This window comes from Pteronotus mesoamericanus, unplaced genomic scaffold (genome assembly GCF_021234165.1).
Source record: "Pteronotus mesoamericanus isolate MK-2021 breed Mesoamerican mustached bat unplaced genomic scaffold, CSHL_Meso_final scaffold_1186, whole genome shotgun sequence".
NCBI lineage: Eukaryota > Metazoa > Chordata > Mammalia > Chiroptera > Mormoopidae > Pteronotus > Pteronotus mesoamericanus.
The window spans coordinates 16,111,697-16,129,749 of NW_026555302.1; the positions used below are offsets into that span (position 1 = coordinate 16,111,697).

Here is an 18,053-nt window from a genome sequence, read left to right on the forward strand (position 1 = left end):
TCCCCAGGGCCCCACGTATTCCCGGTGCCACCCCCGACCTGTTACACTAACATCCCTCAGCTGCTCCCCCCACGCCAGCACACGGCACCACGCCAGCACACGGAGCGGGCGCGCGGCATCGTCAGGCGGCGGCTCAGCCCCTCAGCGCCCGGCCCGCCCGGGGGCGCTGACCTGAGCGACTCCGTGGTGTTGATCAGGGGCCGGCAGGGCGGCGGCGGCAGGTACAGCACGGGCTCCTCGCTCAGCACCATCAGGGCTTTGTCATCCGAGACCGCATGGTCGTACCTGGAACAGACGTGAACACACGGGTCTCCTTGCACCCCACATTCCGGAGGACTTTGCTGTGAGAAAGTCAGCCCTCATATTCACTTTTTACTGACACAGAAACACAGGGAAGAGAACACTCTGTAAGACCGAAGCAAACGTATAGACCGCAGAGCACAAACGTCACCTCCTGGTTTCCTACAGGGAGACCACGCCCTCCGTTCACGCAGCCACCGCTGACGGGGCAATCGCCACGTGCCAGAGCGAGGGGACAATAATGGCGTGGGGCGCACACCCTCAGCGAGCCCCGGGCACAGACGGTGCTGCTGGCACGGCACACGGGCACCACGGAAACCCCGACAGACAGGAGGGACAGCAGCACGTGACCAGGACCGAGACCCCGTGGTCACCAGAGCTCTGTGACAACAGGACAGCCAGCCTCCTCCACACCACGTGTGCGGCAGGGAGAGAGGCCGAGGGCGCTCGCAGGGGAAACGAGGGCGCTGAAGAGCTGACCGAGGCCCCGGGCCCCGGGAGTGCGGTCACTCCTACGCAGGTGGGTCAGACCCACGCACCGCACTGCTCTCCCCCACGGGGCCAGGTCTGGGTGCGTGGCAGGACGCAGACCCGAGCAGGGAGCCAGGCTGGCCCTGGGGACATGCCTGCTGGTCCCTTCAGCCTGCTCTTCAGACCTCCCTCACTGAGACCCCGGAGGTCTGTCCTGGTGCCTTACAGAGGACACTCGGGACTTAGAAAACCACATGCGCCAAAGCCAAAAAAGCGCACCTGGCACTGGGCGAGGTGCCAGGAACCCAGCAGGAGCCGAGGGCAGGAGCAACGCGGCCCCCCTCCGCAGACGTTAATGTGGAAGACGGACCAAAGCAAGAAAACCCGACCCGGGGCAGGAGCTGAGAGCGAGAAACCCAGCGCACTGGGGTCAGCGAAAACGGCCCGAGAGGAGACAGGGTCTCAGTCGAGGCGGCCGCCCGAGAGCAGCCTCTGGAGAATGTCCGCACGCGGGGAAGCTGGTGGTTCCTGGGCTCCGAAGGCAGCCGCTTGGCAGCCAGGAGCCGTGAGCCTTCTGGTAAACCACCACGGGCGAGGCGGGACTGTGCTTGCGGTCGCAAGGCGGCCGGGGGTGGGGGGGAGGCTGGGAAGGGGCCGTGGTGAGCCAGGCGTTGCGGGGGACAGCCCCTCCGAGGGTCAGCAGGGAGGACCGAGATGGGGCCTAGCACGGCTAACCTCGCTGGAGGGGGGCATCGAAGCAGCAGTGGTAGAGCGGGGGGAGGGGCCGGGGGGGCTCGGTGAAGCGGGGGGCGAGGTTGCCACATGGCCAGTGCCGGCGCTGAGGCCGGGAAGTTGCAGAGATCCCTGCAGGCCCGAGTCTGAGACACAGGCGTCTGGGCGGAAGCGAGTCCGTGGTGCCGTTGGACAGAGGGGCACGCGGGGGCGTGTGGCACCACGGCTGAGGCCCAGGCAGGAGGAAACCGGCGCCCGCGCTCCGGCCCTGGGAGCGGCAGCCCAAAGAGGCGGCAAAGAGGACGTTCCAGGAAGGCCTCACCCGCAAGGAGCACGAGGGGCGGCTGAGGGAGAGGGAGGCAGGTCTCCGCGGGGTCTGGCCGCACTGCAGCCGCTGCCCCGCCCCGGCACGCACAGCCGGCCGGAGGGAGACGTGACTGCAGGTGAGAGGCCGCACGGGGCCTCGCGTGAGGCCGCAAAGCGGCTGCGGGGCTCGCCCAGGCCTTCTTCCCGCAGCGTCAGTCCCCTCCGGCGAGGCGGTCTGGGACGTGCGGTCCAGCTGCAGGGGTCGCGGCCACGCCCACAGAACCCGGCAGCCCCGATTCCAGGGCCGATTCCAGGGCCGAGGGGGCGGAGGAGTCTGTCTCGTGCCAGAAGAGGCCTCGGTGGCGCTCAGACCCGAGAACAAAGACCTGCCCCTGACGCACTGTTTCCGAAGTCGGGTCTGACGCCAACAAAACGCAAACGCTGTTGTCCGTCGAGGCCCAGGTGGCTCTGAGAATGCGTTTCTGGTTTATAATTTTATTTCCATGCGATAAAACCGAGTAATGATTTCTGCACATCTGTGCTGACTGGCTTTGTTCTATCCGCCAAGAATGTTCTTTGAAAAAGAAAGAAAAATCTGATAGAAAAAAACACCAGGAAAGAGGCCTGGTGGAGCCAAGGGGAGGAAAAGGAGCCTCTGGCCAGCGCCCATCTGGGGACAGCTGGACCCCGGTGCCCGGCTGCAGCCATTGCTCCCGTGGCCTGTGCCCTGCGCGGGCAAAGCCTGAGCACATGAAGCCCCAGCGGCCACGGCCGTGCGGGGGGCACCGCAGGGCATACAGGCGGGCTGGCCGGCACCCCCAGGGGTGACCGGCACTTTCGCTCCCCCAGCTCGGGCCTGGCTGGTGCCCGGCAGCCAGCGAAGCCCCAACTCACGCTGCCTGTCGTTCTCAGAAGTGCTCCTGCGGGGCCGACGGAACTCGGGCCCCCGACCCCGCACCGCACAGTTGCGAGGCCAAAGCAGGTGCAGGTGCCGCCAGACAGCGGTGAGCACGGCACCTGCCACACACTACCGGCTGGAGTCTACCTCTCCTTTGAACCAGTGCTCATAAAGCTCCTAAAAAATGAAACATACCATAAAATAAGCTGTGATAAAAAAACAAACACAAGTGTCATGGCAGAGGACAAGGAAGTCACCTAAAATTTCATTGAAAACAAATCCGCATCTCCAGCGCTTGGCTGACTGGCATCTCCATCAGCCCCACAGTGACGAAAGCAAGGGCAGCGCCTGCCGGGCCAACGCTCACGTAAATCTCCCAGTTGCTGAACGATAATCTTCGCTATTTCAGGGCACTCGCATGTAGCACGAATCTATCATCGCTCCCATTTTTACCAGACCTGTAACCCATGCGACGCACCGGCGTGGGGACTCGGGGTGGGGACGGACGGATGGCTCGCATTTCATGTCCTGCTTTGAAAACTGGTACGTGACAGGGTGGAAGGCACCCAGACTCGCGGCTGCGCCAGGGTGACCAGAGCACACACCTCCCGGGAGCCCCCAGTGCGGGCCACCTGAACCGCAGCGCCAAGTGCCTGATTGAGGAGCTATGCGTACTGAGGGGACACACTCTCAACTCTCCTAAATCCAAACACTGTCCCATGTAAAGTGTAACTTTTGAAGGGTCTCATGCAGACAACAGAACTCAGCATCACAGACCGTGGATGGCAAAGCTGGACAAATAAAATGGCAAAACTGAAGACACTATTAAAGCCCAGCAACACGAAGAGATGCCACTTTACGAGCTGTCAGCTCAGCTTCCCAAGTCAGGAGGCGCCACGTTCTCTGACACCACGGCATCGGCCGCGCTCCATGCTGCACAGTGACCGCCACAGGACTCCTCGGAGCCCCGGCCACGCCTCGCGCAGGGCCGCGTGGCGCAGAGTCCTGGAAAGTGGGCCGCCTGCAGCCCTGACCTCGCGCCAGGTGGGGGTGCGGGTGTGGCAGCCAGCAGAGCGACTGCTCTCGGCCCTGATGCCTCTGCGTCGAGGTGACCCAGCCCTCAGTGATGCTCACGCGTCACCCTGTGCCCCCACGTCCCCTCTGACCTCCCTCCGCCTTGTCAGTCAAGGACTCTTAATTAAAATTTCAAGTAACACAGGGAAGTGTTTATCAAAAAGGGCACAGCTCTGAAAATGCCCACTAACTCCACTGAGCAGTTAACTTCCAGAGAACACGACAGAGAAATTCCGTTTCCATAAAGTTGTGTCTCTCGCTCTCGACGAGCCACGTGAAGCGTTGCCAAGGCGGTGTTAAACTGCACGGCCCCAGCAGCGAGCAGGGACGGCCTTGCCTGGGGGCGGCAAACTGGGTCGCCCACGGCGGTCCAGACACTGGACGCCTCACGTGTGTGAACATGTGACAAATTCGATAGCCACATTACAGACATTATACCGTGCATATACTGTGTTCCGTATAACGTGGACATACTATACTTGGTTCAAGACGTACATTGATAACAAAACCTGAGATTCTAAGGCTGCACATCGACGAGAATTCTAGGCAGGAGAAGTTTTCAGAAAACCAACGCAGCCCGCAACCCGACTGCAGCAGCACGCGCACAGCCCGCCCAGCGCCCGTCTGCTCCCGGCCACGCAGGCGGCAGCGCTGCGAGGTAGGCGACGCCGCCGGCGCCCCCTCGGCCTCGCGGCTCCGGCTCCGCACACCCGCCTCCTCACCTGGAGCTGTCTTTCCGGACAGCGCTGTCCGATGTGTCTTGCCCCTCCTTGGCGGAAAATCCGAGAAGATGCCGCCTCTGATGTGCAGGGCTCACGCGAGGACTCGCTCCCCTGGAATCCGGCTCCAGGATGCTGAAGGTGCAGAGATGCAGAAGAGGAGGTGAAACCGCAGTAGGGCGCCCGGCGGGGAGGCATGCGGGGGGGGGGCGCGCACAGCCCGAAGAGTACACGCCCGGCCTGGCCTCCACGACGCAGGGAACAGCTCCGACGATAAAGTGGATGAGGGGGAAAGTGCCTTACGCATAAGCCGTTTAAACAAAGTCGGCCTCTACAGCCTTTTAAAACCCTGTGTCAGCACGTCCTCCAAGCAGGAACGCACAGCACACACGTGAACACGCTTTAAACTCCCACGACGACTAGAGCAGGAAGCTCTCCCGTGAGGAGACACGGCAAAGGGAATGGAACTGCCCTGTGTCAACAGCCAAATCCAGCAGCCTTTCACGGCCCAGCGGGCAGGCTACCACCTAAAGCAACACAAATGCTGCGTCAAGCCTTCTCTCTATTTACATGTAAAAACTTCCGATTTACCTCTCCTTTCACCCACTCTTCCCCTAATCTCTTCTTTCACCAACGGGTGTTCTCTGGAGGGGCCCAAGGATGGGGGGCACGGAAACACAGGCACACACACGTGCGCACACACGTGCACACACCTATCAAACGCTGCAGCCGTTCCTAACACTTCCCACACACTCACCCGCTGGCCGCGGGCGTGGACGCCTGGCTCAGCGGCGGCCTTGGAGGTGCGCTCCGCCTCCCGTCCCACCCCGGGGTCCACGCTGGGGTGCACGCGGCTGTGGCTGCAGGGCGGCACCGGGGGAGGGAGACCGGTCCTGCCTGAAGGGGGAGAGGGCAGGCAAGGGCCCGGGGCTCGGAAGGAACGAGTCTTCGGGGCCCAGAGTTGGCCTCCAAATCTGAGGAAAGGCAGTCAAAAGTGGCCATTTGTGTGCTGCCTGGGTGATTCCTAAATTAAATGAGCTCAGAATCAGTAACCCTCGCGAGTTCCTAAAGCGCCGTCCTGTGGCGGGCCGTTCGGTCGCTGTGACGGCCACACGACACCGGCCAGCTCCCCTCTGAGTGACGGCTGCGCAGGCTGTGCCAGGAGCTTCACAGCCAGGCCGCCGGCTCCCACCCGGCCGGCGCCGCCACTCGGCCGCCAGGCCTGCTGCAGGTCACGGGTCCCCGCCGGCCACCCCCCAGCCACCGTGACTACTGCCCCAGCCTAAGGACAGACGCCTTCCACCACAGCTACCGCAGTGACTTTTTTTTTTTTTGTTTTTGGCCAAAGGGCTCAGAGCTCGCCCTACACCTCCCAGGCGGCCCTAACGGCCCTTCCACGGCCGCGTCACTGCAGGACGGCAAACAGGAGACGAGAGGGCGTCAGGGTGGGCACAGCGGACGAGCCCAACAGCCTGCGAGTCCCAGTGTTGTCACCCGCCCGCTGGCCCAGGGTGTGCTTTTGAAAGGTCGTATGTTGAGACATTTCACAATGAATCTTTTAAAGTTTTTCACTTAATTTTTAAGTTGTTTTTGTCCCTTGTCCTCCATTCCATGCTTTTTAAGTATTAATGTGAAATTTTTCTTAAGCTGAGTTACAGACAAGACAACAGTCCAGTTCAGCTCAAAGAAGCTGTCCATGCTTCACGCCCAGGGAGCGCCCGCACAGACCGGCCCGAACCACCCGAAGGGCGGCAGGCTCACGCTCGCTGCTCCCCCGGCGTCTGGACCCCGAGGGGCCCCGCTCCCCTGCGGGGGTCAGGGCTGTCAGCGCCCAGGGACGCTGCGCTGGCAGGAACACGAAGGCGGCGTCCAGCGCCCTCCCCCGTGCGGGGCAGAGGCACAAAAGACGACGAGGAAGTCGCCGCCGCTGTGAGCGCTCAGATGCTGGGCGTGTGCGTTTTGGCATCATTCGATGCCCCTTCTTGCTGATTTTGAAAATAAATGGCCAATAGTGTCACAGTAAGTGACACAGCACATTTCAATGACTAGTCCGTGGTATTAGTGAGAGATTGATCACACTCTTCGTGACCAGCTTAAACCACGCTCTCCTCAGTCCTTCAAAACAAAGCAATGAACGTCAAGAAAACAGTCCTTCTAGGATCAGAACTCCACTCCTCGCTACCACGCAAGTCTCGACAGTTTCCAGCCACAGAAGGACCCTAACCAACAAACTGGCTCACGCTGCCAGCCAAGGGGCCGGGGAAGCTTGGACTGATAAAACACAGCTAATTCCAATTTCCCCCAAGGCCTGAAAAGGTATTACAAGAATTGTTACTTTACTTTTGCATTTATGAAATTCTAAAAGCCAACGACTGTTTCAGATTATCTGCGAAGCCACTGATGCCTTGAGATGCGATTTCGGGGACCCAACGTCCATGCTGAGGAGCTGAGCAACAAGGGCACGTCTCCAAACCGACTCTGAGCCCCACAAACCTGCCTCCTCACAACACAGACAGGACAGCCGCAAAGTCAGCCGCCTCAGCAGGTGGGCACCGCCCGGCTCTCGTCCCCAGAGACGCCCCACACATCTGCGGCCGCTGACCTGCGCGCCACACGCGACCTCTGAACTCCAAGACGCTGATCTTTGGCTCTGTGCCCAGGGGCGGGAAGAGCCCGGAATCTGAGCCTGAAGGCCTGGGTCGGGGTGTGGCCCCGAGACGCCCCGCCCTTGACCCCTTACCTCCCAGGGAAGTGTGAAGGTTCACAAGGCCCGCGCACCTGCAGGCGGCAGCACCGCTTGGGGTCGAGCCCGCCGAGCCTGCGAGGGTTACTCTCCACCGCACCCGGTCAGACTCAGACCGCCGGTCAAAGCTGAGCAGCCCGCAGGCGGCTCCGAGCTTCCTCCAAGCTCCTGCCTCTGAGCCCCCAGCCGCGCCTCCTGTCCCCCCTGGACCTGCTGCACCCACGCGGCCACAGGGCCTTTGTCTCCCCCCCAGCCTCTCGGCTGTGGCTGTTCCAGCTGTGCACCCCCAATCCCCACCCTGTGGGCACCGCTCACTGGGAAGCTTTGGTGGGTTCAATGCCAACCACGCGGTGACCCCGACTTGCAACTACAACCCCAGCAAGCTGCCCGCGCCCCCGCCGGCTGGCAAAGCCACCCGCCCTCCTTCATCCCCTTGTTCAGAGAACTGACACCTGTGCCCTTGCACGTGTTCCGCTCACTGGCTGTGTCCCTGCTAAGGTGTAAGCTGCCCCTTCCCTCCAGGACTGGGCCCGCCCACAGGAAGCATCCCTTCCCCCATTAGCAACAAACGAATGGCTCTGTGCTGAGGAAAATCCATCAGGAGAACGACCTCAGAGCTCGGAAATGGCGGGTGGCGGTGTCACGGGGTCATCGCCTCCAGACCCGCGACGGGGGGGCGGTGGGGGACCCCGTCCCCGTGGAGGCCGAGCACGGTGCTCTCCAGGGAGTGCTGAGAGCCCCGCTGGTGTTTCCCTGTGTTTGGAAGGGGGCCGGGTGGTTTCTGCAGGCCAGGTGCCCGGGGGGATTTACCGGCAACCAAACGTGACTGAAAAAACGGGTCTTCACATCGAGACAAAACCACCCCCGAAAAAGCAGCTCTCGGGACGGGTTCCCAGGCCCCGAGCAAGACGTTCACCGCACAGCAGGCCCGGGGAGCTGCTGTCTCCCGCTTCCGCGAAGGCCGAGACCCCAGGAAGTCAACCAGCTGCACACGATGGACTCTAGCCATTTTGTAAAGCAAAGGATGAAATCCACGGAGGCGGAGAGAACGGAGAGCCACGCACTGCGCCCGGCCCGAGAATCCCGTGCGCCCCGCGGGGTGGGCGTGGCCCGGGTTCAGCAACACCGGGCTCGGCCATGCCTGGCGCCCAGACACCGCGTGTCTCCAGCTCGCGTGTCGCTCTGCTACATGGGGGAGGCACTGCCAGCCAGGAACTGGAATTAGATTTAAAAAGGTGGCTGCACAAAACCACGTGTGGCTGGGGTTTGCATTCTGACATCGGAGTCACACCGCGACTCGGGGCCCACAGCCGCGTGACGGCGCGCACCTGGGGCCCATGACGGCCCCAGAGCCGGACCCGCAGAGGCTCGTCTCGGGAAGAGGCCGAGCAGACGCAGACAGCAGAGAGGCCGGAGGAGGGGCTCCGCTCCTCACCAGCTCCAGGCCCACGCGGCGCCGCGCCCCTCGCTCGCCTTTCCCGCCACAGCTTCCCCCGAGAAAAGCAGAGGAGCTGCCCGTCGGGAGTGGGGCCACCCCCGCCCACCCCGGCCCATCGCCCCGCTGCTTGGGACCTGTGGGGACGCAGCTTCCTCGTTTGTGGAAAAGGGGACAGCGGTGGCGTCACACGGGGAGGGGCACGTGGCGACAAAGTCCACGGAGGCCGCCCTTTGCCGTCCCATCCAAACGGGGGGCCCAGTGTGTCCCCAGCTACAAAGCAAGTCTACACACACAGGCGTCCGTCCAGAGAGCCCACAGACAGACCTCCTTACGCACGTCGTGCTCCGAGCTGGTGGGCGGGTGCCCTGACCACCACCACAGGGGCCAACGGAAAGAAAAGGAAAAAAAGGAAAGGAGAGATGGAACCTGAGAACCAGGGAACAGCCCGAGGACCCGCATCTTCTCTACACAAGCGTCGCCCACCCCCCCCCCCCGGCCCCACAGGGCTGGCTGGCTCTGCCGGTCTCCCGGCTCCGTGGGAACCCGGGCACCAGCCGGCTGGGACCGCGAGGGGAAGGCCGCACGCAGCAGCCCAGCCCAGCCCAGCGTTCGGGGGGCAGGAGCACCAGGCGCGCGTGATGGGAGCCGGAGCCTGCCCTGACCCCGGCCCCCCACCCCCAGCTCTCAGCACCACTCAGGAGGCGACAGCCGACGGTGGACAACGGCGAGGGGCGCGCGGACCGACGCTTCTCCAGCTGGCTCGTCGCCGTCCTGCTTCCTAAAGGAGTATTTTTAGCACAACCTGTTGTTGGTCAAACTTTATGTTGCTAACAGAACCTTTCCAAAGTTCTTTTTTTCCCATCAAAATTAATGTTTTTTCCCTTTCTCTTCCCTTACCTCCCCCTTTCCTTCAACTGACTCAACCGTCCTCCTACAAAGAGAACGGCTCTTCCGCAGCCTCATGAAACCTGAGCTCCGTCACCACGGGCGCTGTGTCCAGTCCAGCTTCAATGTGCGAGGCGGTGAGGGCGCGGGAAGGACGGGAAGAAGCCGCGCTCACGGCACAGCGGGCGGCGACAGCAACAGGGCGGCCTCCAAAGTGTCTCAGAAACGTGCGGCCAGGGACAACCCGACAGGCATCAGGCGCGGGAGGCCAGGCGGGGGCGGCCGCTCCCATCTCCTCCGGCAGCTGGGCGGCGGCAGGCGTGGCCGCTCCCCGGGGACACCCGTCCTGCGGTGCCTTCCCTTCGCTCTCCTCTGTGGAGCTCTCCCCACAGGGGCACTCGCTCCCACCCTCTTCCTCACACTGCCCGGCCTTCTCCTCAGCCGCGACCCAACCCCAGCGGCTGGCCGCCCGCGGCCCCTTTCTGCTCGCAGCTGCCGTCCCAGGGGCATGTCCCAAGGGGCCGCCCTTGCACCTGCGCGCGCACCTCCGTGCTGCGAGGCTGCGCGGTGCCTTCGCCTGTCTCCCAGCGGGAACGGCAGCCTGGATCAGAGCCCCCCATTCTTGGGAATCGCCGCCCGGAAAGCACCCCACGCCGGCCTGTCTTAGCCTCACAAACCGGACTGTGCACATTTCGCAGCCGCAACGTTTCTAAAGCCCCGCCCCCAGGCCTTGGTGCTGCTGTTGGCCATTAACTCTGCGCCTCAGCCTTCCCCTGAGGCTCCCCTCCTCCTTCCCAGAGACCCCACAGCTCCCCAGATTCGGGGCATCTGTTTGCGGAATGCGCCTCCCTCTGGCCTTCCCTGGTGTTTCTTCCGAACAGGACCGGGGCCGTGCACTGCCGGCCGGCGACCGCCCCGCGCAGCTGGAGGTGCAGGCACGTGCATCCTGCCGGGGACGCCGCGGGGAGCGCCGAGTTCTGTCCCGAAAGCTCGGTCCCCTCCTGCCTCGTGCTTTCCGCTTCCTTGCCCCCTGTGTCCCACACCTTCTGTGTGGTTTCTCCAGATGCACCTTCCCATTCTCTGTGTCTTTCTGCGGATGTGCCCAATTTGCAGTTTTCACCTGGGCGTTGTCTCGCTAATTTTAACTATTAATAAGCGCATGTCCAGATTTTTTTGGCAATGTCCCGACTGATTCTGAAGCTGTTCCGTTCCTTCGTCTTTCACGTAACGTGTCTATCTCACGGGCTGTACCTGTCGGCTCAGACGTCCCTGGCCTCCTGGTGTCTGGGCTGTGTCTTCTTCCCGCTGTTCCGTGGCTCGTCCGTGGGCAGCGGCCCAGGGCGCCTTTTCTGCCCTCGCAGGGTCTGTGGCGAAGCTGCCAGGATGGTGGAGCCCAGGGGCACCGACAGCACAGCGCCACCCGGCAGCCTCCGTTTCTGGTTGGGTTTTGGGGGTCACGCCAGCAGTGAAAGCTCAGCCTCAGCCGGGGCAGCGAGCTCCTGGGGAAGGCCTTCCCTTCGCCTCCCCCCATGCGCCGCGGACGCCGAGCCGGGCTCACAGGGACCCTCTCCCTGTGCAGCACAGCCTCCTGCTCGTCTCTTCCAGCGACCACACGTGCCCTCCTGTGGGCGGCCTGGCTCCACTTAAGCGGGGAAGGGGGCGGGTGCCAGCGTCACCTCCTCGCTTAGTTCCAGAGCCTTCCTTCTGCTGTCAGACTCTGGACCGAAGGACGAGCACCCCCTGCAGTGGCGGCTTGCGCCCCGCCTGCCCCGGCCCCTGGAAGTCCGGCTCCTCTCTTCGTTCAGCCGTGGAACTGAGGCCGTGCCTGGCTTCCCGCCCATCACTTCCCGGCGGGCTGACTTGCAGGGAGTCTCTGCACCTGCGGACGCCACGCGGCCACCCCAGGGTCCTCGGGCTCCCGAACGAGGCCAGGAGGAGACACGCTTTCCGGGTTAGCAGAGGCGGCCACATTGAATAATAATGCTTAAAAAGAGACCTACGTTAAATTTTAGTTTCTTCAACGATAAAACAGAGTTAACAATCACAGAATCGGCCCCCCGAGCCGCCCAGGAGAAGGGGTTACTGCATTCGAGAGCCCTCGTTTTTCCAGGCCACCCAGAGGGGACCCCAGTCCTCACATCCTGCGCCAGAAAGAGCTGGATGCCTCCTCTACCGTCCACCCACCAACAGGTCAGAAAAAATTAACCCTGTTAAGTCTGGTTAGTTTATTTTCTCTCTCTGTGTGACGACGACTCCACAACCCAAAACCCTTCAAACGAGCCCGTTTTGCTGCACGTTTCTCTGACAAGACCCTCCCACTGCTGATGGGAGATGTCTTCACGGGCCGACCCTCAGCGCCTCAGAGAAGGTTCTCAAGGTAAACCCAGGGGCGCGTGGTTCTCACGTGGAGCCACACTAGTCAGTTCTACCTTGAGCATCCGAAACAACAGGGCAGCTCCACATGGTAACGAGGCCTGTTCTGAGAGGCCACGTTCCTGAATGCACAGCACCCTGGGGACGTCTCCCTGGAATTTGCCATGTCTGGCCAGGCTGAGCTCTGCGGGACCGGAGAAGAGCTCACTCAGCAGGCGCCCACGGCCCGCTGTTTCAAAGCCCGTGCGGAGTCGCGCCAACCGAGCATAATCAGGCCGCCCAGGGGCCGCGGCCATGGAGGTGTTCCGTCCGCACCTCCCGAGGGCACCGGCCGGGTTCCGCCGGGGTCCCTGCTCTGCTGGCCGCCTCCCGGCCCTGCGGCCGGGGGGCCACCGGTGGGGGGGCCAGTCGGGAAGCGCCTTGGACAGCAGAGTCACTGCTGGGCGGCAGGTTCTGGGCGGGCTGCGGCCCTCGGCGACGCGGCGGCTATTCTCGGGCTCCCACGGCCAGCCCCTCGGGCGGAGCCTCCTCTGGGAGGGACCGTGCTGGCTGCAGAGTCTCAGCTGGTTCCTCTCCCGCTTCCTCTGGCTCGTTAGGCTGCGCTGGTGCATCTTCATTCCATGCAGCTCTCCTCCTTGCCGCTGCTCTTCCGTCCAAGCCTCTCGGCGAGTTTCCAGACAGGCACGCTTTCCGAGGGCCCCTGTGTCCCAGGCGTTCGGTTCCCGAGGCCTCCGCCCGTCTCCTCTGCTGCGCCTCAGGATCGATGTCCACACCTCCCTCCCTGGCTCCCCTGCCTGGACTGACCGTCCAGGTTCTGAGCACAAGCCCTGGCTGGCAAGTGGGAACCGGCCTCCTGCCCCCGCAGACGGCCCAGGCCCTGCTCACAGAGCCAACTGCCCACTCCCTGCCCACGTGCGCCTCCGCGGCGCTGAAGGCCACCAACTCACGGAACGGCCACGGCTCCTGCCTCTTCTTTCCAATCTCCAGACTCACGTGGCCTCCAGGCACCGCGGGCCACCGTCAGCGTGCGCACACCAACGGCGTGGACAGGGCCTCTCGGGAGGCCACTGCCGGGGCCACTGGCTCCTGGTAGGTTCCCTCCCAAACGTGCCCACATCTTGGGGACGGCTGCCTCGCCCCTGCCTGCCCTGCGCTGTCTGCAGCCCAGCTCCCCGCTCAGGGCCTCACAAACAGTGACGCGTTGAGCATCTGCTGTGTCGGGACGGGCGAGGGAGCGAGCAGGCCCGGCATGCGGCAAGGAGGGAGGCTGAAGGGGCAGGCAGGTGAGAGAGCGCGGAGCACACGTGTGACCCACTTGGGAACAAAGCTGAAGGATGAGACGACGTGGCCCGAGACCCCACGGCTGCACGGACACACACACGGAACGTGGCAGAGCCCAGGGCCCAGCCTCAGGGGGGCCAGCGGCCTGTGCACAAGGGCTCCGCGGGGCGAGGCGCCGCAGCCGAGCGCTGCGCGTCCTGCATTCTCGGACACCACGAGAAGCGACGTGGGAGGGCGCAAGGAGGGAGGCCTCCAGGTGTAACGGTCTGTGCAAAGGCACAAAGCAGAAGCTGTGAACATGAGCTACGGGTGCAGCAAGTTCCACGTCAGACACGAGATGCGTGAGGCGCTCGAGCAGTTCACGCCAAACAGGAGGGTTTTTTGGTCAAGATTGCGAGTAAGCCTTTAAAAGAGAAATACAACCAGCGGAAACCACGTGAAAGAATAAGTCACAGCTACTCAGGGGGCACAACTCAGTCATACCACAAATGTTTACTGAGCGACTCTAGGAAACCAGGTAAAAATCTCCACGGGGGAAGAAATAAAGTAAGCCGCAGCGTCCACGACACGCTGTCCTAGGAGGCGCGGGCGCCACGCTCCACGCCAGGCAGACTGCCGCTGCCTGCCAAGCTCCAGCCTCCACGGGGCGCCCCCCATCGCCGCCCCCGAGCAACGCGTCCGCGCCCCCGGTCGTGCCTGGGCTGCCCTGGGAGCTGGGCACAGGCGTGCACACGCTCACGCTCTGCCTGCCCCGGGCTCACGGCAGACCACCCACCCCCTGCACGGCCTGTCCTTCCAGGGTGTCGTGGGGCCCGGAAGGCCTGGCCCTGCCCAACCTCTCTGTGACCCCGGGTCCGGGGCGCTGTCTGTGTTTGTGCTGCGGCAGCCGCGGCCCCAGGTTGCCAGAGGCAGGTCTCCGGGGTCCCTGAGCCCCCGTGTCCTGGGACTGTGCCCCGAGAGAGGGCGGCTGTGCTGCGAGGAGGCGGCTCCAGAGCCACTGCCGCTGGGCTGTTCACAAACATGCAGACTCCCGGCTTCCTCCCCCAACCCCGGGGGTCAGAAACGGAGCCACCCTCTGACCGCTGGCCTCGCCGCCGGGGAGGGGGCCAGCCCAGCGCCCAGCGCGCGGGCCAGGACCCGGCCGTGGTGGCAGCCCCGCCAAGCAGGGGTCTGCCCAGGACGGCCGTCACCCACGGGGAGGAGCCAGGACGTGATCTCAGGCGGCCCGAGCTGAGGGCCCGGATCCCAGTCATTTTCTGCTTCGCCAGTCACCCGTCTGACAGCTCGGCTTCCTTTGTGAACACTTGTGAACACCTGTGAACTCCCTGCCGGCCCGGGCAAGGGCGGGGAGGGGAGCCAGCCTTTCCCGTGCCTCCTCCCTCGCCCTCCCCACCCGCCTCCAGCTTCCACTGCAGCAGCCGGGACAGCCCCGCCGGGAGCGCCCGCACACTCACCTGAAGGGCCCGCAGTTCAGGAGCACGAGGGCCAGCAGCACCATCACGCAGACGGCCCTGCGCTTCGGGCTGGGCACTTTCAGCCGCTGGTTCTGCGGAAGGGCCGTGAGGCAAGGTCAGGCTGCGGCCAGCACACCGGGAGGCCTCCCCGGCTCTGTCAGTGCTGGGCCACGGGGCCCGGCTCGAAAGCAAGCCCACGGCACTTTCCAGAAGCCCAGGGCAGCCTCCCCGCTCCCTCCATTGGCCGGTCAACAAGCTGACACCCCCCAGGTGCTCCAGCAGCCCGTCCTGTCCCCTCAACCCTGGGCCCAGCGACACGGGGATCTTCCTGCGGTGGGGTGGGCAGCAACGGGTCGGGGAGGAGCCCACCTGCCGAGGCAGCGGCCGCAGGGTCCAGGACAGCCCTGCGGCCCCAAGGGCGCCCTGCAGGCAGACGGAGGTTCACTGGCCTGGGGGCGGCGCGGTACCGTGCGAATGCCAGAGCTGTGCTCCAGCGGGACCGGCAGAGACAGACGCGTTCACGCGCGCCGTTCCCCTTCCTACGGGGGCAGCCCCGGCGGGACTGTCCGGGCCCTGCCCTTCCAGCGGATGTCTCGGGGCTCGCTGGCCCCTCCTGATGCTGTTACTTCACACGACTTCATCCTAAACGTAGCTTCCCCACCCACTTCTGGGGCAGCAAGGACCCCTGGCCCGAGCCGGGCCCTCCCGCCGCACTCACCTCCGACACGACCTGGTCCAGCTGCCGCTTCAGTGACCCGTTCTCCTTCCTCAGCTTCTCATTCTCGGACAGGGCGGCCCTGAGCCTGGCCTCCAGCCCCAGCATGTACTCCTTCTTCTTCTTGCGGGACTGGCAGGCCGACTCCCGGTTCTTGATCATCCGCTGCTGTCTCCTGAGCACAGCGATCTAGGGGGGTGGCCAGGAGTCAGGGTACCCCAGTTCCAAGGAGAGCAGCCCTGGGTCAGGGCACCCCAGTTCCAAGGAGAGCAGCCCTGGGTCAGGGCACCCCAGTTCCAAGGGGAGGGGCCGTGAGCCAGGGCGCCCCGATTCCAGACCCTGACCAGGCCAGAAAAGGCTCATTTTCACTTATTTTTAAACGACTGTTCAAAACGTGTTACTGGGTGTTTCAAGATACGTTTTTTAAAATGTGAATCGAACCGAAGTCAGTCAATTAAACGAGGCCTTCTCAGCCTAACGAGACGCGACGTCTGCTTTCCAGGCCCCTCCAAAGTCCCGCTAGAAACTCCGAGAAGGTGCCTGATGTGCCCTGCCCCTCACACAGGCCTGTGGGCTGTGGTCGGGCCCCGCACCGGCTGGCCACGTCCCCCATCCACGGCCCCGGGCAGGCGCGTCCCGTGCGCGCCCACTCACCCCCGCCCCCTGGCTGCTTCTCTCCGTCCTCTGGGTGATGAGACTCGGGCACAGAGGGGAAGCTGGCGGAGCTCAGGTCTCTGCCACTCGCCGCGCGTGGACTGCCCCGGCCCCTCCCTCCCATGCAGGGCCCCCAGCCTGTCCCTGGGCTTCGGCAGCAGCCTCCTCACCACTTCAGCCACCCGGAATCGCTTCCCGTCCACCGCTGCTAAGAACACTGACCTCCTGCACCCCAGGAAAATCAGGTCCCTGTTGCTCCTGTACTGAAAAACGACCCTGGTCCAGCACCCCTGCTCCCCCCGCGGCTCCCCCGGCCTCCACGATGTGGCCGCCCCCCCTCCCCCGGCCCCGCTCAGGCTCCGCCCACCCGGCACGTCGCCATGGCTGCCTGCCTCGCCCGCGCTCTCCAGCGCTCGCCCGCCTCGAAGGAGCCCCCGCGCTGTGCTGCGGACCCGCCGCGCACTCTGCTTTCCTCTGAGCTCCTCAGGCCCCGCGGCCTCGGCTGCCTCAGGGGGTCAGCGTTCTCTCTCCATGCAGGTTATCACCAGAACATGTAACACCCACTCACTGCCCGCAATACCCTCCAGAGCGAAAACTCACTAAGGCGGGTTCCGGTGCCGTGTGTCTCCTACACGAGGTGACGGAGCCGCTCGTGACGCGGGCTTCAGTTATTGTGGGGGTGTGTTGTGGGGGTGAGTGGCAAAAATAAGTCCATGAGAAGCACTAAGTGATATTTTGATTACTATACAAAGATGACTGAGTTACTGGCTTCTGTGTGCAATGACTTATAAGCAGTCTCCTGTGGAGTGTTCAGTGACTATTCTTGATGAGACCAATAAATAAAATTAAACAATTTAATTTTTTAAACAATAACAATACAGTTCCCACCCCACATGTTGCCCAGAAACAGCCACAGCAAAGCCAGCCAAGCGATCTCTGCGCCAACGGCCCCTCAGCAGGGTCCGGGGAGGAGACACGCCACACGGGGTTTCGGGAGAGGGCGCTTTGTCCATTTCTGTTCTTTTTTGAAAGTCACAAGAACACTGACTTACGTCACCATCACCCGTGAAAGTCCCCTCTGGAGCAGCCACCCCCTCGTCACCCACGCCACGCACATGCGCACACATATGCATACACAGACCCACATGTACCCATGCACGAGTGTGCTTCCATGGATGCGTACACACACGTGCACCCCCACGCAGACACACCTGAGTGCATGGGCGGCTCCCCGATGCCACGCTGTCTTCTGCACAGGACCGCCCCGCCCCGCCCCGCCCCTCCTGCTGCAACTCCCACGGGCCCCTGGCGGTGAGGGCGCCCGTGTGCCCAGGGCCCGGCTGGGACAGAAAGCGGACGCCCCGACGGAAGGACGTGCGCTCCAAGTCAGAGAGGGGGCGGCTTCCGCTCGCCACCCATCGCGCAGGGCGTCCGGGGGGCTCGCGGCAGCGTGCCGCTCCACCGTCCCCATGGGGCCGGGCCCCCACGCCCGACGAAGGCACCTGCGGGCACCCAGCACCACGGCCTCAGAGCGGGGTTGCAGTGGGTGCTCACGCCCCGTCCTGCAAACCACAAACCGCCTGCGGCCACACACGCCTCTCTTCCCTTGGAAAAGACACAATCCAAGGATCCTGAAATACATGCTCAAAACAACCCATAAATACGAAGAATGAAGACAGTGAAAGTAAGCGAAGCCCGCAGGAACCCAAACACAGAGTTCCGACGGCACTTGCAGCCGGCTCTCTTCGGCTGTCTGAACGCAACGCTGGAACTGCCCTGTGCTTCCGGGGCGAAAAGGAGTCACGCCGCCAGCCCACACACAGGCGCCGGCAGACGCGGGCACGCACGACCCCCGGCGTCACAGGAAGGCAGCGGCGGGCTCCTCCCGCACTCCCAGTCAGGGCTGCAGCTGCCGGCCACCACGCCTTCGTCCTGGGCTGTCCCCCTTTAACCAGTCGGGTGTCCCCTCAGCTGCCTGCAAACCGGCAGCGTTCAAAGGGTGGGCACACC

General features: G+C 63.6%; 1 protein-coding gene across 5 annotated transcripts in view; it reads right to left on the reverse strand.

Annotated features, from left to right (window-relative positions):
* ATF6 (activating transcription factor 6) overlaps positions 1-18,053 on the reverse strand; it is an 80,293-nt gene that overhangs the window by 38,930 nt on the left and 23,310 nt on the right. For all 5 annotated transcript variants that reach the window (XM_054587842.1, XM_054587843.1, XM_054587841.1 and 2 more), the window contains 4 exons: positions 15,393-15,578; positions 14,675-14,766; positions 4,504-4,635; positions 172-285 (listed from right to left, as the gene is read on the reverse strand). In XM_054587842.1, coding sequence (XP_054443817.1) covers positions 172-285; positions 4,504-4,635; positions 14,675-14,766; positions 15,393-15,578 — 524 coding nt within the window. The remainder of the gene's footprint in view (positions 1-171; positions 286-4,503; positions 4,636-14,674; positions 14,767-15,392; positions 15,579-18,053) is intronic.